Source organism: Callithrix jacchus, chromosome 16 (assembly GCF_049354715.1).
Source record: "Callithrix jacchus isolate 240 chromosome 16, calJac240_pri, whole genome shotgun sequence".
NCBI classification, from domain to species: domain Eukaryota; kingdom Metazoa; phylum Chordata; class Mammalia; order Primates; family Cebidae; genus Callithrix; species Callithrix jacchus.
The window spans coordinates 12,710,756-12,731,564 of NC_133517.1; the positions used below are offsets into that span (position 1 = coordinate 12,710,756).

The following is a 20,809-nucleotide window of genomic DNA, read 5'->3' on the forward strand; positions in this document are numbered from 1 at the left end:
GATCTTGGGTGAAAGCATTCAATCTTTCAGCATTAAATATGATGTCAGCTATGGGTTTTTCATAGATGCTGCTTATCAAGTTGTGGACGTTTCCTTTTATTTCTACTTTCTTGGTGTTTTTATCATGAAAGTGTGCTGGATTTTGTCTAATGCTTTTTCTGTGTGTTTTGAGATGATCATGCAGCTTTTGTTCTTTGTTCTACTGATATGACGTACTGTATTAAATTCTTTTTAAATATTAACCCAATCTTACATTTCCAGGATAAATCCTATTTGATCATGATGTATTAATATGATAGGTTGCTGGATTCAGTTTGCTGGTATTTTATTGAGAATTTTTGTATTTATATTCATAATAGGTATTGATCTTTGGTTTTATTTTCTTGCGATGTCTCTGTGTAGTTTGGTTTTATTTTCTTGTGATGTCTCTGCCCTCATAGAGCGAGTTGGGAAGTGGTCAGTCCTCTTCTATTTTTTTTATAAGTTATAAAAATATTGGTAGCCATTCTTTTTGAAAAGTTTTATAGAATTTTCCATGAAGCCCTCTGGATCTGGGATTTTTCTTGTGGGATTTTTTTTTTTTTAGTTTACTAATTTAAATCTTTGTTTTAAGTCTATTCCGATGTTTTTTCCCTCTGAAGTCAGTTTTGTTAGTTTGTGTCTCTCTAGAAATTATTCAATTTCATCTAAGTTATCTAGTTTCTTGGAATGTAATTTTTTGTAGTATTTCCTTATAGTCCTCTTCCTTTCTGTAATGTCACCAGTAGTGATGTCCTCTTTTTTATTCCTGATTTTATTAGTTTGAGACTTCTCTGTTTTTTCTTTCTTGGTCAGTCTAGCTAAAGTTTTGCTAATTTTGTTGATCATTAATGTTGTGTTTTTCTCCGGTTCTCCATTCTCTATTTCATATATTTCTGCTACAATTATTATTTATGCTTGATTCGAATTTAGGGTGCTCTTTTTTATAGTTTCTTAAGGTAGAAGATTATTTGTTTATTTAAAATGTTTTTTATTTTTAAATAAATTTTTCTCTAAGCACAGCTTTAGTCATATTTCCACGTATTTGTAAATTTCTCAAAATTTCTTCTGTTTTTCATTTCTAATTTTATTTTGTTTGAAGAATATACTTTGCATGATTTTATTCCTTTCAAATTTATGAATGGTTGTTTTATGGCTCAGCCTACAGTCTATCTCAGAGACTGGGTCATGTGTGCTTGAGAAGAACGTGTGTTCTGCTGTTGTTGGGTGGAGCATTCTACAGATGTCTATGAAGCATAAGGAGCTTGTAACGCTCTATGCCCTTTGATCACAGGGACATCCTTTAATCATTTTTTTCTGAGATGGGGTTTTGTTCTGTTGCTCAGGCTGGTGTACAGCGGCACAATCACAGTTCGTTGCAGACTGGACTTCCAGGGCTCAAGCCGTCCTCCCACTTTAGCCTCCTGAGTAGCTGGGAACTACAGGCATGGAACACCATGCCTGACTAAGATATATATGTATATTTTAGAGACAAGGTCTTACCATGTTGCCCAGACTGGTCTCAAACTCCTGGGCTCAAGCAATCTTCTTGCCTCAGCCTCCCAATGTATGAGGATTATAGGCATGAGCCATTGTGCCCAGCTGATAATTTCTAAAATTATATTTTTTTCTGGGGCACATAATATGCATGTTTACCCATCAGAACCAATTTCATATTTATACTCTCTTAATTTTAGTGAGATGTAGGAACTTTACCCCTATATAGCTGTATTGCCTCTCCCACTTTTATGCTATTGTATACATATTACAGCTATATATGTTACAAACACAATGATACATTATTATAGTTAATACTTTATAAGTTTTATGTTTCAAAGAAGCTGAGAGAATGAAGGAGAACAAGTATATGTTTATAGGGTTTGTCGTGTCAACCTTCTTCATTTCTGGTTCTCTTCATCTCTTCCTGTGCATCTGAGTTACCATCTGGTGTCATTTACTTACTTCAATACAACTTTGTCCCCACTCACCTCCTTTGTACTCTTATTGTCAAAAATATTATGATTCTATATGGGGTAGGCCCAATAAAACTATTATAAAATTTGTATTTTAATCAATGAAGTGAGGGAAAAGAAATATGCATTTATACTGTCTTTTAAAAATTACCTACTTTGTCACCTTTACTGTCACTCTGTTTATTTCATGTGGATTCAGATTACTCTCAGGAGTCACTTTTTTCATCCTGAAGAATTTCCATTAGTATTTCCTGTGAGGTGGTATACTAAGCAACAAATTATCTGTTTCGGTTTGCCTTCCTTTTACCTTCATTTTTGAAAGAGACTTTTTGCTGGATATAAGATTCTTGGTTGATAATTTCCCCCCCAGTACTTTGCATGTTATCACACTGCCTTTTTGCTTCCATTATTTCTGTTGAGGCATCAGTCATTAATCACAATAACCTTTTGTTGCTTTCAAGATATAGCTTTGTTTGTGTCTTTTGACATTTTGACTATGATATGTCTGGTTTTGGAACCCTTTGTGTCTATCCTACTTGGAGTTAATTGAGTTTCTTAAATATGTAAATTAATGTTTTTCATCAAATTTAGGAAGCTTTTAGCCATTGCTTCTTTGAATATTTTTTTCTGCTCCTTTCTCTATATATTATTATTTATTTATTTTTATATAGAGTCTTGCTCTGTTGCCTGGGCTAGAGTGCAGTGGCACAATCTTGGCTCACTGCAACCTTCACCTCCCAGGTTCAAGTGATTCTCCTGCCTCAGCCCCCCAAGTAGTTGGGACTACAGGCAAACACCACCATGCCCAGCTAATTTTTTGTACCTTTAGTAGAGACGGGGTTTCACCATGTTGACCAGGATGGTCTCGATCTCTTGACCTCGTGATCCACCCGCCTCGGCCTCCCAAAGTGCTGGGATTACAGGCTTGAGCCACCGCACCCGGCCACACCCAACTCTTAACCTCCACAATTTGCTAGCTGGTTGTCCTGTTCTTTTTGTATTCTGATTAATGGTCTTACCCAATTGAAGTCAGGTCCTGTGGCAGAAGCAGAGAGATACAAGTTTTTGAGGAGACTTTGACACTCACCTGGCACCGGGTTACTCTATGCTGTGGAGTAGGAGATCAGGGTGATATAAAACTTACTCTTCCATGGCTACTTTACCCAAATTGTCCGTATCAATCAGGATGTGAGGGTCAGAGGTGGAGATGACAGGAACTACACTGGCAATCAGCTACTACCACTAACCTGTATGGATATTCCACAGCCTAGACCTAGAAGAAAGGGATCTGCTAATATTCATTGCCTAGGAAATCTACCCAAAACAAGTATCCTGGAATTTGGGGAAGATGGAACCTGACACTTGGCTGCTGAGCTTTCTGGAGCAGTCTGTCACAACAAAGAGCTGTTCTGGGAAAGGAACTGCCTTCTTCACCAAGAGCCCCTCTCTGGACTTTCCCTTCACAAAATGATCAAGCACTCTCTGGCTGAGGTTATCTATGCAATACAGGTCTTCTACTGCATGGGGCTGTCAAAAATAGGATTTGCTCATGTTCTACCAGCTATCAAACTACCCAGAATAGCCCTTTCACCCCCAGAAAGGGTGGAAGAACTGTCACTTGGTTGTCAAGTCTGCTGAAACATTATCCCACAGGGCAAGAGGGATAATCCCAAGCCCCAGTGCTGTGGTCTTTTAGTGTTCTTATTGACTTTCCATACATTGTATTCAACAAATGCTTCTTGAGTTTTTGCATGCCCTTTGATCACTCTTCAGAGATTTTATTTTATTTTATTGAGACAGAATCTTACTCTGTCACCCAGGTTGGAGTGCAGTAGTGTGATCCTGGCTCACTGCAACCTCCATCTCCTGGGTTCAAGTGATTCTCATGCCTCAGCCTCCAGAATAGCTGGGATTACAGACATGTGCCATGATGCCTGGCTAGTTTTTATATTTTTAGTAAAGACAGGGTTTCACCATGTTGGCTAGGCTGGTCTCAAACTCTTGACCTCAGGTGACCCACCCACCTTGGCCTCCCAAAGTGCTGGGATTACAGGCGTGAGCCACTGCACACAGCCAATCTCTAGAAATTTTAAATGATTGTCTTTGCTAATTTTGACAAGCTTAATAGATGTCTCTTTGGGGAGACATTTCCCCTCTACACTTTGTCAACTCTTGATCACTTGTTGGAACTCTATTTAATTTTAAAGCTTCACTGGACTAAATAGTTTCATTGCCTCTTAGCGAGCCTTTTTGTTGGCTGTCTCTATGTCTCACAAATATAGCTGATTCATGTGATTTGGATTGTGTCAGTCTCTTTTTTAATGATTGTAGTCACTATACTTGTCCTTGCATCAAGTTTACGCTTTTCAATATACTCATTGACTGGTTCCCTATGTAAAAGCTCTCATATTATATTTGCATTCTAGTTTGGACTGTTTTAATTTAACCTTCATACCAAAATGTCACTCTGCAATACTTCCGCCATGTATTAATCAATTTTATAAAATACTTTATTTTTGAGGTTATTTATACCTTTGTATTCCCTTTAGGAAAAAGTTATCTTCTCAATACTACAAAGCTAAATATTTTCAAAGTTCTCAGTATTAATTTCTCTGTTATATTTTAATATACTGATTCGTATTTTAAGTTTAAATTTTTGCTATACCACAAGCTTCATAACTATATTATTGTCTTTAAATTGGATAAATTAAGAAATTTCATGCATATTGAAGTTTTCTTTTACTAAATTAGTCATTCAAATTGCTTCTATTGTTTCATTTTCCATGTTTCAGAACTTGGCAATGATCAGATGATGACATATACCGGAAGATTATGTTAAGGCAAGTGTTACTTTAAGAGCTAACTTACTTGGTCGTACAGCCCTCAAACATTCCCGTGTTGATGAAATGTGGGCAAACGATGGTGGTTTTAATCCCAGTTTTCTTTAGAATAGTTAATTCAAGAAAGAGAGATTCGGCAAAGCCAAAGGCTGCAAATTTACTTGCAGAATAATCTGAAACAGAGTGAGAAACTATTAGTAATAGAGCCTGACGAGTTAATTCTTGGAATTTTTTAAAACTTGAATCGCCTTCCTCTTTCTCTGGCTTGTCCTCGGGGACAAAGCATTCCTGTCAGAGCCAATTGATGTGGCCAAGCACTCCACTCCGCACTCTTTACCCAACAAAAAGATGGAAATCATATCAGTGCTTTCTAACCCAAGAAGACCTGTAAGCCAATAGGCATATTCATTTTTTTTTGAAAAGAATGAATTTCTATCTCCTTCTGGAAATAGAAAAGAATGCTGGCATTATAAATAGAGCCAAATATTCTAGAGGTTTCCCCTTGGTGCAGGAAGAGCTTCTATCTATCTTGGAAGAGTCCTCATTTCTGAGTTCTGTGGCACATGGTGAAACAAGGTACTCACCTGATAGTCCATTAATACCAGCTAGTCCTGCTACACTTGAAATACAAACCAGGTGCCCATGGTTTGTTCTAATCATGGCAGGAAGGAAGGCCTTATAAGTCTGGAAGGTATAAATGCATTTTGTCAATGTTTCATTTATTTATTACTATATTTGCTTTATATTTGATAAATTTACTAATTTAGAAAATATTTATTTAACACCATAATGTGTTACCTCCTGTGGCAGTAGAAAAGTAGGTACCATATAATCATTGTTTCAATGAGATTAAAGGTTATTATATGCTAATCTGTATTATTTGATTTTTTTTCTTTTGAAATAAACTATACTAATTGAATCAAATGAATCTTTTATATTTGTGCTTGGCTAGAAATATTAAAACCTAGTTTTTTAGGTATGCTGAACTTTTCTATGTAGATTTTAGCAATTTATATTAAAATTTATTACATTTACCTTCCTGGCTTTACCCTAAACAAGATCTGCCCTTGCCCTGATGGTTTAGCAGAATGGGAGGAATGGTTCAGGGAAAAGTGAATTTCACTGCAAGCTAAACACACCCTGGTAAGTAAAGCACTATCATGTCTTAGATATATTCTTATATCAGCACTCCTTTTCTCATTCGCTATGTAATTCCAAGTTTCTAATATCATCATCTTGTTGGCTGTGTTATTGTACTGGATCCCCCATAAATGAGTTCAATCTAACCTTGACAATGCTCATCATCTGTGTCTATGAGGTTTACAATGTTAACAGTTTCAGATATTTGCATTTAGAGGTTTGGAGAGACTGCCAAGATGTGCTCAGCTACAAGGGGCCAGTAGAACAGAAAGCAAGCTCTGAATCCAAGAATGAGACCTTGGTTTTTGAGATGTTCTTTATCTCAGTAACCTTGCTCCAGAGAACTAATTGACGAGTTATTGCTTAGATGTGAAAAATTGGCCTCTTTTGACATTTCCTGTCCAAGCGTGGTGACAATTTATACATCTGTGTCTTGTAGTTGCAACATTTTTTGTCTTTCAAAAATTAAATTCTGGTTGCATCAGTCATGACTGTAGGGTAAAAACAACAACAGCTGGTTATTGTCTTTCAACACAAAAGTGTAAAAGATCTGGCCGGAGGCCCAGAAGACATCTGCCCAGTGTTTGGTGGTAGACCCAGTTAGGTTTAAGGACAGGAAGCCTAGGTATGGAGGCCCAGCAGTGGCACCACTATTGGAATCTGAAAGTGTATGAAACTTTGAAGAAAGTGAAGCCGAGAAGTGCAGTTGAAGGTGTGGGCCAGTGCTACCTTTATAAGAAATCCCATAGTTGGGGGCAGTGAAACTTGCCAGAGTAAGAGAGAGAAGAAAGCAGTGGCCTATAATAGTTTGTCATACAGCTGAACACTGGTCAAATTAAAAAAAAAATGATGAGGATAGGAAGTTACCTGTTCACAGGGATGTAGCCACTTTCAGGAGTTTTGCTTTTTGAGACAGAGTCTCTGTCATCCAGGCTGGAGTGCAGTGGTGTGATCTCAGCTCACTGCAACCTTTGCTTCCTGGGTTCAAGCCATTCTCGTGCCTCAGACTCTCTAGTAGCTGGGATTAGAGGCATGAGCCACCACATCTGGCTTATTTCTGTATTTTTTGTAGAGATAGAGTTTTGCCATGTCGGCCAGGCTGGTCTCAAACTCTTGGACTCAAGTGATCCACCCACCACAACCTCCCAAGGTGTTGGGATTACAGGTGTGAGCCACTGCGCCAGGCCTGGGAGTTCAGTTTTGTTTGCTTTTCTCTACCAATTTTTTTTTTTTCCTGCAAAGGTATCTGTGTGTATTTACTTTTGACTGCGGCTGAATTTGCAGCTAGTTTCTCGTGTGTTCGACTGAGAAAAGTTCTCCCTCTTAGAGGGAAAAGGAGTAGGTAATGAAAAGCGTCTCTTCAATTTGCAGCCCTGTGTACCAGTGGAGCAGTTCTTTAGGACATTCTAGAAGATGAATTGCTCCTAGGGACCAATAACTAGTGCTCACTAGATGTATATCTATTATTAAAGGGAAGAAAAGGGAATATAAATAAGTGTTGAGTCAACAATTAGCTGCCAAAAATGTATTTTACCTTTTGGAAAATATTTTTAGTGCCTGGGAAACTAACACAGAATTCTATATGAATCTAGGTTTGCACATTACTCCTAATCAAAGTAAATCTGTGAACAAATTAGAAAATCAGATTTGTTTGATAAACAGCTGTATCCTGTTTAACATGATTTTTGTTTGATAAATAGCTATATCCTGTTAATCAGGATTTCCTGCTTTTATCACATGTGGGATGTAATGAAAACAAACATCACATTTGCTTGATTTCATTTTATTGCATTTATGTAAGACTTTTTTTTCATGGAAAAGCCAATTTAACAAACTTTCTAAAATTTTGAAAACTGGTTTATGTATGGATCAGACAGATTATCTTTGTTTCCACAAAAACATTTCTGGTTACAAAGAACACAGTATGCGTACAGTTCAGTTGAGCTGCAGTGAATGAGGACTTTACTGTGAAAGGACTGATGTTTCTGAACTTCAGTGTCGCAAGTCGCTTGCGCTTAGTTACTGCACCTGCCCTTCCTTTTATAACTTGTCAATGTCATCCCTTTGACAGTCTTTCAATATCATCAGTGATTGTGTTGCTCTGTAGTATAACTTAAATGACTTGAAGAGTTTATGATAATATTAAGTTGGTAAATTTAGGAGAAATTTTTGGTTACCAATACAATTAAAAGGAAATTAAAATTCATAGAGAAAAGGTTGAGTCACTCAGCACCATTTTAACTTGGTTGTTTTTGTAAAGCTTTAATTGAGATGGTAAATTCAATGTAGTATATACCTTAACTTTTAATATGATAAAGTTGTTTATATTGTAAAGTGATCATTGAAAGCTAAAAATAATATAGTTACATAGTGATACATATATTTTTGTGTGTTTAAGCTCATTCACAAGGATAAGAGCATATTAAAGTCCGTGAACAAAAGAAACTTAAATATGATAAAGATGATGAAACTGGTAGCTTAAAATCTCTTGGAATATTCCATTCTGTTATAAACAAGAGATATTGGAAGATTATTTTTGAGTTTTGTGTATTCTGCCCAGAGAGCATGGATTCTTACCTTGTCAAAATATACTTACTCTGAGCTCTTGGGCCCTAATTAACATTTTGTTAAATCAAATAACCAAAATTTGCCACATCTGAAAGATCTAAAACCCCTTAATAACTATACTGTGAGGTGCTGTTAGGCTTATTTAAAAATCAAAACAAAACTATTGTCACTCTGGCTCTTAAGGCGGCCAGTCACAGCTATTCCATAGTCTCTGTTTAGAAACATAAATCTATAGAGGTGTTTTTGCATTCAGAGTCATCTTTGGTACTTCTTATGTGACCAAAGCACCCATGGTCTGTTCCTTGGCCTGATTTCATCATATGGCAATGAGCAGCAGCAGGGTTGCCAGAGGAAATGAAGTATATTGGGTATGCTTCACATTTCTTAATTAGCTGAACCCTATTTAGGACCTACCCTGAAGAGATGTGGGGAAAAACTGTCAAATCCAAAAGAGAAACTCAAACTTTCCTGGGATGAATTCATTAATACAAATATATTTAATCAGAGACTGCATACTTGTCAGGACAGATGGAAAGACCCTGAGGATTTGTCAGTGCTCTTGCTATAATAAGTAACCAAATCCTTATAAAATAATTGTGTCTTACGCCCCATAGCAGTTTCCACTTTCTTAATCTGGCACTTTTAGTTATTGGAATAAATTGACTAGAGTCATTCAGTTTTGTCACTAGTAGGGAATTTCTAGTCTTCCTCTTTTTGCCTGGAGGCTTCTAATACCACACACTGGAAACTGCCTTGTGAAGACAGCGCAGGGCACACTTGGAGTTGCAGTGTGGCTGGACAATGCCGAGGAATGATTCATTGGAATGGGCTTCCCAGTGTGGGCTGACATTGCCACAGTGAGGAGGCCTCTGCAAGGTCATGTCTGGGGCTGAGCCAGGCTCACAGAACCTGTTTAGTCTAGCAGCAGATGCCTATGTGAAAGCAGACCCTGACCAGCAGCAGGCAGAACAGAATGAGTGGAATATGGCTGGGTCACAGCATCAGTGAGGGAAATTTAATGTGGCCAGAGTTCTATTTTCTGATGGGCATGTGAGCAAGCCCTTTTTCTTCTTGATGTGTTTTCAGTTCTCTCTTCAGGAAGCTATACTAATGCAAGGTGGAATGAAACTTTTTGAATGCTATCTTAGTGCAACTGATAACTCCAGAAATCAGGGAAAAATATCTTATGGGGGATCTTAGTTTAGATTATAAACTAAGTGAAGATTCAAAGGAATGTAAGGATGATAATTTTAGTACTTGAAATTTAGATAAATGTTTTCACAATAGGTTAAGCTTAGAAAAATGTACAGAATGAAATTTAACTTATTCTAATTATCGTACGTTCATATACAATCAAACTAATTTTACAGATAATATGAAAGCTATTAATTGCTCTTGTCCACAAATCTACTCAAGGCAATGGGCAGATTCTATTACAATGACTTACTGAGATCCTTCGTCTTTCATGGTGATGGGCCTATTATACACATTCAGTAAGAACCAGGCCTTCTTTTTCCAGGATATAATGAATAGCTTGGTAATGCAACCAGAGCACAGGCATGCCCATTTAAGAATAAGTTTAACTGAATCACGTCTGACACGTCTACTTTTTAGGGATGGTGGTTGCTGCTCAAATCTGTCTCCTCAGGAAATTGGATTGATACCTGCTTTATAGATCACAGGCCCCCTTCCAGCCTTACAGGTAGTAAGGGAGGTCACTTCCTGGCAGACCAGGAGCCTTGGCAGGTTTGGGAGTTTGGGAGACCTCAAGAAACAAAAGCAAATCTCTTACAGAAGAACTGCAGTAAAATTTCTCCCCAGAAGTACTACTGCAGGTAGCACCTGGTGGAGACATATTTCTTGGATTTGCTTTCTTGGCCTTGGAATAGATGAGCTAGTAAGAGCAGTGGAACAAAATTTTAAAAATCTCTCTAATTCTTGAGATGAATCAAGATTCCTTCCATCATCTTCTGATGGAAGTTGATTCTCTGGTTTCAGCAGTTGCTCAGTATCATCTGTCTCTAGATTTGCTGACACACAACCAGAAACCTTATGTGTGTTCATTAATAGCTCTTACCACTACCTACATAGAGGATTCAAGGCAAACAACAGCACATACACAACATGAAGGTTCAAGTTCAGAGACTACATGAAGTTTGAGGTATGAGAAGGAACTACTATGTGAGTCAGGAGAAAGCATACTCCTGTTGGAGACAGAACGGCTTGTACAAAAACCCTCAGATGAGAAAGAGCTTGATGTTCTCTGGAGTTTAACCAGGATCCTTGGCATATAAAAAGTGAGCAGAAGGTGGAAAGAATGAGAGGTGAGAGACAGCTAAGGGAGGCCATAACAGGCAACTGTATGTTATTCTAAGTACATTTGGAAATCTCAATATTCTTAATCTGTGGAATGAGATGATTGTTTGATAAATGTGTTGAAAAGATTACCTTGCTCCCATATAAAGATGGGTTGGAAGGCACCAGTGTTGAAGGAGGAAGGCTCTGAGGAGCTGTTGGTGAGAGACGAGGAGAGCTTGACCCAGGGGCTGGTGACAGGAAGGAAAGACATGCACTTGGGCACGTAGTGCAGGGACAGCGAAGGATGCTGGTGTTGAGGGAAGGGGAGGAATCAGGATGATTTATAGATTTGTGATGTGATTGTAATGGATGTACCCTAGCTACATTTACCAAGATGACATCCTGTCTTTCTGAAGGAAATGAGGGAGGGTGGTACAGGGAAAGGAATCCATGGTTTTCACAAATGTTTCCAGAAAATGTATTATATGGCAAGCACTGTGGTAGGTGTTCACAGAGTATTGCTTAAAATAGGTTAGTGGAGGTTCCCATTAGCTTCCCAGTGACCAAGGAAGGAGACCAAGAATTAGTTCTGAGTTCCATGGAGAGTCGTATGAAAGTGTAGAGTAGACAGAGGGAGGAACCAGGAGACTGAAAGGAAGCCCATTCCAAGGTCCTATTTTCGGAGACACAGAGGACTAGACCCATACCTGTCTTCACTTCCCCATGTCTCCCAAGGCCCTGGTTTCAGCCCCTGTTCCTCCCACAGGCCCTATCTGCCGCTGATGCCTGTTCATTCCCTGGCAGCATCAAGTAGGAACCCTCTTGGTGGAAACACCTCTGGTAACTCCTCTCTCCTTCAGCCTCTACCCACTTTCTAGAGTTGCACTGACCAAGGAAGTAGCCTCTACGCATGTGTGGCTATTTAAATATGCATTTAAGGCCGGGCGCAGTGCCTCAAGGCAGTAATCCCAGCACTTTGGGAGGCCAAGGTGGGCAGATCACCTGAGGTCAGGTGTTCGAGACAAGCCTGGCCAACGTGGTGAAACCCTGTCTCTTCTAAAAATACAAAAGTTAGCTGGTTGTGGTGGTGGGTGCCTGTAGTCTGAGCTACTTAAGAGGCTGAGGCAGGAGAACTGCTTGAACCCAGGCGATGGAGGTTACAGTGAGCTGAGATCATGCCACTGTACTCCAGCCTGAGCGACAGAGAGAAACGCTGTCTCAATAAATAAATAAATAGATAGACAGATGGATATGCACTTAAATAGGTTATAGGATATAAAGTTAAAAGTTTAGTGCCTCAGTCCATTAACCACACTTCCAGTGCTCAGTAGCCACAGATGACTAGAAGCTATCATAGTGGGAAGCACAGTTGAAGAGCATTTCCACCATCAAAGACAGCCCTACTGGGCTGCATTGTGTAAACCACTCCAGGCCTCAGGAAAGACACCCCTGAATCATGAACTCCCTCATTCCCTGTCTGTAATTTTTACCTTCTCTCACACTTCTTCCTTCTGTAACCATGGGCCACCATTTACCAGTTGCCTGACCTTGGGGAGTTCACTGAAATACTTTGGGCCTCAGTTTCCTTATTTGTAAAATGAGAATGAAAACAGCATCATGGCTGCAAGTGCTCAATAATGGGTGGTGATTGTGATTCCTCCCGCCCTTAATTCCTTTATTAGAATGCCCAGTTCTGTGTGCACATAAACCACCGCTCTAAAAATAGCCCCTATCTTTGCACAAGCTCCCTTTGCTCTCATGGCCAAATTAAATCTCTCTTGTATAATTGCTGTCACTCTTGGTTTGTATTTAGGTGGGAAGATTTCTGAGCAGCTAATAATCTTGGGATCAAACTGAAGAACATAGAGGGAAGGAAATTTCTCTGATAATTTGGAATAAAACAAGATCAGGCAAAGCATAGCAAGTAAACCCAGCAAGGATTGAGACCCTACATCTTTCAATAGAAAATCTCCAAGTGGTATATTTACAGACAAATACATAAACAGGTGTTTATATGAATGCATGGAACTTTTGTACTCACCAACAAGAGAAATGATAAAGAAAGAGGTTTACCCAGAAATGAGAGATGGCATTTACAAGAAAGGATTTTTCCACCATGTCATCTGGAATATCGAGCAAGAGCTTTCCCGTGACTACACCAGCGTTGTTAATGAGGATGGTGACATCACCAACTTCTTTCCTGACCTGGCCAGAGGGAGGCAAGCATTAATTCAACTGAGGTTGCATTTTGATATTTATTTTCCCAAGTAGTGATTTCTTTTTCTCATTTTCTTCATACAGTTCATCTAAAACTAGATATTTTCATCTATGTAGAAATTCGGCAGTTTTAAGGTAAATTTATGACAAATTATCTTTTTTTTTTTTTTTTTTTTTTTTTTTTTTTTTTTTTTTGAGACGGAGTTTCGCTCTTGTTACCCAGGCTGGAGTGCAATGGCGCAATCTCGGCTCACCGCAACCTCCGCCCCCTGGGTTCAGGCAATTCTCCTGCCTCAGCCTCCTGAGTAGCTGGGATTACAGGCACGCACCACCGTGCCCAGCTAGACAAATTATCTTTTTTAAAAAAACAGATTTAGCCATTTTGTTGAAAGAGTCTTGATTTTTTGTGTGGAGATGGCCTGCAGCATACTGTAGCATATTTTCCCCACCTCCCATTTCTGTTAAGTGAATGCCTGTTCCTGGGTCACTAACAGCAGTGGAGTCTGAGTGACGCTGCCTCCCTGAATTTCTCAGAACTGCTCCCTGAAGATGGCCTTCAGATTGTCCCACAGCACATCCTGTTCCACAGCACAGCCACATTAGTGGGTGTCTAATGCCTACTTCTGTGGGCATCATCTCCCTTACTCCTCTGTCTCATCCCCTCAGGACTGATCAGTTTTCGGCATGAACACATCCTAAACATGGATGCCTTTGATCGGCTGCTGATGGACTTCCATATTTCTATGATCTTCTATCCAATGGACCCTGTTGAATCTAATTACTCTTTGTGACTGATACTGCCTTGAATCCCTCAGCTGTGCCACTATCTTGCCTCTTACATCCTCATTTTCCTTCACCCTCCCCTCCTAAGTTGCGTGTAAGGGTTATTGTCTTGCCAGGTTTACTGCCAAATTAAAAATGAGGCAACGAGGCCAGCACAAAAAGATTAAATGCCTATTTATTTCGCACCTAGGCAAGGTTCTGTGGTCCCAGGGAAAGAGGCCAGAGAAGTCACACCCAACTCCTCTGGGCATGAGGTTTTATAGGGAATGAAGGCGTTTGATTGGTTGTGGAGAAACAGGACATGCACGTGGCAAGCTGCTATAGGTAGGTAGGCGGGATTTCCGGACAGGGCAATGTGCTATTGGGCAGGTTTTGGTGGGGCTTTCCAAGGGCGGGCTAGGTGCAGAGTGCAGAGGGTATTTCCAGGGGCTGTGTTGAGTGCCCAGTGCAGAGGGGATTTCCAAGGGCAGGGTTGAATGCCAAGTGCAGAGGGGATTTCGAAGGCAGAGTTAGATGATGGGCATATTCTGGTGACGTAATTTTCAGGCGGGGGAGAGGGATGGGCGTGTCCGAGCTGCTGGTGAGGCAACCAGCCTTACATTGCCCACCTCATCTACCTGGACGATCTGCAATATACCACAAGCCCTTCTCAGAGAAGAACATGCTCCAAAAAACACCTGAGGGACTGGTTTCCTCCCTTTCACCATTTTGACTCATGTTATTATGACTTTGTAGGTGGCACTGAGAAAGCTGATCCAATGGCAAAGCATGAAGTATGTTTGAACAACAACTAAGACTTTCCTCCCCTGAACTGGATCTCTCAGCTGATACAACCATCTTTATTTCTAAACAAGGAGCACTGCCTCCCCTGACTTGATTTTCTAATTCCTGCACCATGCATTGCTATATGTTGAGCCTGCCAGATAACATGATTTGGAGAATTAGATATTGCTGCGAATGTAGTCGATTGGAACAAGCTAGGAAAGGAATAGTTAATACTGCTGAGCTGATGCTAGGCTGAGGAACTGGACTCCTCTACCAGAGAGGAAGGCAGCATAGGGGAAAACATTCGCAAAGGTTAACTTTTAAAGAAGGGCATCCCATTGGTTTGGTGAAGCAATCAGTGTGAGCAAGTGCTCATCAATACCAATGAAGTGGGGACAGAGACCCAAGAAGGAGGTGGAGTCTTTGGCTTACTATGTTCCTGAACACTTAAGAAAAGCCCAGTGGCTGCTGTCATCCAGTTTAAGAAGCCCTGAGCCTTAGGGGCAACAGAGCCAAGAGAAATTTTATCTCAATCATAAGATTTAATTTTCACTGTAACTTCAAGAGGCAGTATGAGAAGACAGAGGCTATGAGAAATTAAGATCTTGCCGAGAGACCCATAGCTTTTGAGAGGAGCAACAGTGATTCACACCCAATTTAAATTCACACGAAAAAGCCATTTTCCCCCAAATTTACTACTCTTTCTAGCCAACATGATTATTGCTTTAGGAAGCAAGTCTTGTGTATGTGTGCGTGCACACACACACATACACAAATAAATATTAATGATTGATTGAACCTGGACATTTGAAAATAAATTGTGAACCTACTTACCTTAAGAAAAGCAATTTATTAGTATATTGGTTTTCTATGTTGGAGATGAGACCGTTCCCTCAATCTGATTTTGGGAAGTTAATTACTATGCACCTTTAGAATGTTGTTATTGCTATTCAATATTACTGCAGATTTCAAGGAATCTGGTAATGCATATGCTTTGTCGAAAGCCTTGAAGTACAAACCCAGTATTTGGGTTTCTCGGGAGTTTCTACATAATTGAAATTATATAAAAAAGCATATAAAGTAGCTGGCTGAGAAAAATTCTATTTATTGGAGTGCAGAAAGAACATTTTAATGTGAAAAGATAATTTTAGGTTAAAGTTTTTAGCCTAGTTTTCTACTTGATAGCAAGAAAATGTTGACCAAGAAGAAAAGATTTGTTAGGGGTTGGCAGTGGGGGAAGAGGACAGGAGACTATAATACTTGATCAAAGAAAGTGGATTATGAAGGGGTCTTTCGATTATGCCCATATTGTTGCTGTCCCTTTGGGAATGCAGCGTGGGGTCTGACCCAGGTAATGGGGTCCCTTACTTGTCTGCTCTATGGCCTGGGTAAGTTCCTTAAACTCTCTCTGCCTCTGCTTCATCACTAGTAAAATGGAGAAAATGATAGCACTATTTCATGGTAAAAACTATATGGGATAATACTTTGGCAGACAAGATTTTTTCCAGGGTCCTGATCTGGCTAGTTAGTGGTACTGGGACTGGAGCTCTGTTAGTCTAATTCCCGAGCTCAGCCCAGATATATTCGTCGATGTATGAACTTTTCTGGTCACATGTCTTTACTGTTTACAAATGTGGACTAACTTTGATTCCACTTGCTGTGTACTAAAATATGCCTAGGATCTACAGTACACATATTTGCATTAGCTCATGATGAATTATAATGAACAAATCCTATGGGACAATCAAATCGAGAAGAAGGCAATGGGCAATGAAGGATAAGGGTGAAGAGAGTGCTTCAGAAGGTTAGGTGTCACAGAGTGATTCAATCAATGTTTTTTGAATGGATCCATAAGTGAATTCCATATATAGAGCTTAGATTGCCAAAGGGATAGAAAATCCCTCAGATATTCCGTTATCAAAGTGTTTGTGCCCCCTTGGGTCATGGCATAGTGGATAAGAGAACAAGAAAATGGGCGGAGGACTCAAGATGGCACTGTGACAACAACCCAGGATTGAAGCTCGTGGTCAATGCGCAGAAGGGGTGAGTCAGGGCCGCATTTCCAGACGGATCTTTGTTGCCCACAGAACGGGGAAATTCCTAGGTATAGAGGAGACGCGGGATGCCAGGCAGAGGTTTTGGCTGGTGCAGCCAGCGGCCGGTGTGGCGGTGGCCCGTGCTGTGGCGGCGCTACACAGCAGTCTGCACAAAGTGCGCTTGTCCGGGTGCCCTGTTGAACCGGCAACCTGAGACTTGAGAGGGCTGAACTTGAGACTGAACAGGACTTGGACAGTGAGCCAGCCCAGGAGATTCCAGGGTGACAGCATTTGGGGTAGCACAGTGGGACAAATAAAACGGCAATTCCAAACGCTCCCTGTGGAGGGGTTCCCTGAGGCCGCAGCTCTGTGGGGGAGGGGCGCCCGCCATTATTGAGGCAAGCCGCCCCTACTGAGGTACGCGCCCATTGCTGACACAGCCTGCCATTGCTGAGGCAACCTGCTACAACAGAGAGACTCTGCTGCAGGGCGTTGCCCGTGGCAGCAGGGCGGAGACCGCAGCAGCAAGGCAGAGCCTGCAGCAACAGGGCAAACCTCACACCAGCAGGGTGGAGCCTCGGCAGGCAAATAGTGACTAGACTGCCTCCTAGCTGGGCAGGACAGCGAGGCGGACACTCACAAGGAAAGCCCCAACCCCCCTCCCCGACAGAGCATCTGAGAAAAAAAGGGTTTTTTTATGAGTTATGTTGCAGCAGAATTAAACATAGCAGCCTAACAGCACTGAATGAACAACAGAGCTCACAGCTCAGCACTTGAGCTCCTACAAAGTACAGACTGTCTCCTCAAGCAGCTCCCTGACCCCTCTACATCCAAAAGACTGACATTTGGCAGGCATCATTCTGGGACAAAGATAGCAGAAAAAGAAACTGGTAGCATCCCTCACTGTTCTGCAGCTGCTATAGGTGCACCCCAGAGAAGCAGGGCCTGGAGTGGACCTCAGCAGTCGTACAGCGAAGGGGCTAGACTGGTAGAAGAAAAACCAAGTAACAGAAATACTTCATCATCAACAATCTGGGTGTCTACTCAGAGACCCAATCGAAAAGTCAGCAACTACTCAGACGACAGGTGGATAAATCCACAAAGATGGGAAGAAACCAGCGTAAAAAGGAGGAAAACACCCAAAACCAGAACACCTCGCCTCCTAGAAAGAACCAAAACTCCTCACCAGCAAGGAAACAAAGCTGGATGGAGAATGACTGACGAAACGACGAAATTAGACTTCAGAAGATGGATAATGAGAAACTTTTGTGAGCTAAAAGAACATGTTTTAAATCAATGCAAAGAAACTAAGAACCTTGAAAAAATATATAAAAAAAGGTTCGAGGAAATGATAACAAGAATGGATAACTTAGAGAGGAATATGAATGAATTAAAGGAGCTGAAAAACAAAATACGAGAACTTCGCGAAGCATGTACAAGTTTCAATAGCCGAATTGACCAAGCAGAAGAAAGAATACATGAAGTCGAAGATCAACTCAATGAAATAAAATGAGAAACCAAGAACAGAGAAAAAGGCGCAAAAAGGAATGAACAAAGTCTCCAAGAAATGTGGGACTATGTGAAGAGACCTAACCTACGTTTGATAGGTGTACCAGAAGGGTACAAAGAGAATGAATCCAAGCTGGAAAATACTCTTCAGGACATTATCCAGGAAAATTTCCCCCACCTAGCAAGACAGGCCAACACTCAAATGCAGGAAATACAGATAACACCACAAAGATATTCCGCAAGAAGAGCAACCCCAAGGCACATAATTGTCAGAGTCAACAAGGTTGAAATAAAGGAGAAAATACTAAGGGCAGCCAGAGAGAAAGGTCGGGTCACCCACAAAGGGAAGCCCATCAGACTCACAGCAAATCTCTCAGCAGAACTCTACAAGCCAGAAGAGAGTGGGGGCCAATATTCAACATCCTTAAAGAAAAGAACTTTCAACCCAGAATTTCATATCCAGCCAAACTGAGCTTCAGAAGTAAAGGAAAAATAAAATCCTTCACGAACAACGAAGTACTCAGAGATTTTGTCACCACCAGGCCTGCTTTACAAGAGCTCCTGAAAGAGGCACTACACATAGAAAGGAACAACCAGTACCAGCCATTTCAAAATCACACTAAATGCTAAAGAACATCAACATAATGAAGAATCTACAACAACTAATGGGCAAAACAGCCAGCTAGCATCAAAATGGCAGTATCAAATTCACACATAACAATATTAACCCTAAATGTAAATGGACTAAATGCACCAATCAAAAGACACAGACTGGCAAATTGGATAAAAGTCCAAAACCCATCAGTGTGCTGTATCCAGGAAACCCATCTCACATGCAAGGATACACAAAGGCTCAAAATAAAGGGATGGAGGAAGATTTACCAAGCAAATGGAGAGCAAAAAAAAAAAAGCAGGAGTTGCAATTCTCATCTCTGATAAAATAGACTTTAAAGCAACAAAGATCAAAAGAGACAAAGAAGGCCATTACATAATGGTTAAAGGATGGATACAACAAGAAGAGCTAACGATCCTAAACATTTATGGACCCAATACAGGAGCACCCAGATACATAAAGCAAGTTCTTAATGACTTACAAAGAGACTTAGACTCCCACACAATAATAGTGGGGGACTTTAATACTCTACTGTCAATATTAGACAGATCAAACAGACAGAAAATCAACAAGGATATCCAGGGCTTGAACTCAGACCTGGAGCAAGCAAACCTGATAGACATTTACAGAACTCTCCACCCCAAATCCACAGAATACACATTCTTCTCAGCACCACATCACACCTACTCTAAAATTGACCACATAATTGGAAGTAAAGCACTGCTCAGCAAATGCAAAACAACTGAAATCATAACAAACAGCCTCTCAGACCATAGTGCAATCAAGTTAGAACTCAGAATTCAGAAACCGACCCAGAACCGCACAGCTTCATGGAAACTGAACAACTGGCTCTTGAATGTTGACTGGGTAAACAATGAAATGAAGGCAGAAATAAAGAAGTTCTTCGAAACCAATGAGAACGAAGACACAACGTGCCAGAATCTCTGGGACACATTTAAAGCAGTCTCTAGAGGAAAGTATATAGCAATAAGTGCCCATATGAGAAGAATGGAGAGATCCAAAATTGACACCGTATTGTCAAAATTGAAAGAGCTAGAGGAGCAAGATCAAAGAAACTCAAAACCGAGCAGAAGACAAGAAATAACTAAGATCAGAGCTGAGCTGAAGGAGATTGAGACACGAAAAACCCTTCAAAAAATCAATAAATCTAAGAGCTGGTTTTTTGAAAAGATCAAGAAAATAGACCACTAGCCAGATTGATAAAAAAGAAAAGAGAGAACAACCAAATAGATGCAATAAAAAATGATAAAGGGGAAATCACCACAGATTCCACAGAAATTTAAAGCAACATCAGAGAATATTACAAACAACTCTATGCACATAAACTAGTGAACCTGGAAGAAATGGATAAATTCCTGAACTCCTGTGTCCTCCCAAGCCTAAACCAGGAGGAAGCTGAAACTATGAATAGACCAATAACAAGGGCAGAAGTCGAGGCAGCAATTAAGAGCCTACGACACAAAAAAAGCCGAGGTCCAGACGGGTTCACAGCCGAATTCTACCAGACACACAAAGAGGAGCTGGTACCATTCCTTCTGAAACTATTCCAAATAATCCAAAAAGAGGGAAGGCTTCCCAAATCATTCTATGAGACCAATATCATCCTGATACCAAAACCCGGCAGAGACCCAACAAGAAAAGAAAACTTCAGGCCAATATCCATGATGAACATAGATGCAAAAATCTTCAATAAAATATTGGCAAGCCGATTGCAACAGCAAATCAAAAAACTTATCCATCATGATCAAGTTGGATTCATCCCGGGGATGCAAGGCTGGTTCAACATACACAAGTCTACAAACATAATTCACCACATAAACAGAACCAAAAACAAAAACCACATGATTATCTCAATTGATGCAGAGAAGGCATTTGACAAAATTCGACAGTCCTTTATGCTAAAAACCCTCAATAAACTTGGTATTGATGGAACGTATCACAAAGTAATAAAAGCTATTTATGAGAAACCAACAGCCAATATCATACTTAATGGGAAAAAATTGGAAGCACTCCCTTTGAAATACGGCA

The 20,809-nt window shown here is 40.3% G+C and overlaps 1 protein-coding gene across 1 annotated transcript in view; it reads right to left on the reverse strand.

Moving 5' to 3' along the window:
* LOC100393595 (short-chain dehydrogenase/reductase family 16C member 6) overlaps window positions 1-20,809 on the reverse strand; it is a 32,722-nt gene that overhangs the window by 5,341 nt on the left and 6,572 nt on the right. The window contains exons 3-5 of the mRNA XM_035276824.3: window positions 12,911-13,042; window positions 5,416-5,515; window positions 4,860-5,004 (exon numbers count right to left, since the gene is read on the reverse strand). Of these exons, the coding sequence (XP_035132715.2) occupies window positions 4,860-5,004; window positions 5,416-5,515; window positions 12,911-13,042 (377 nt within the window). The remainder of the gene's footprint in view (window positions 1-4,859; window positions 5,005-5,415; window positions 5,516-12,910; window positions 13,043-20,809) is intronic.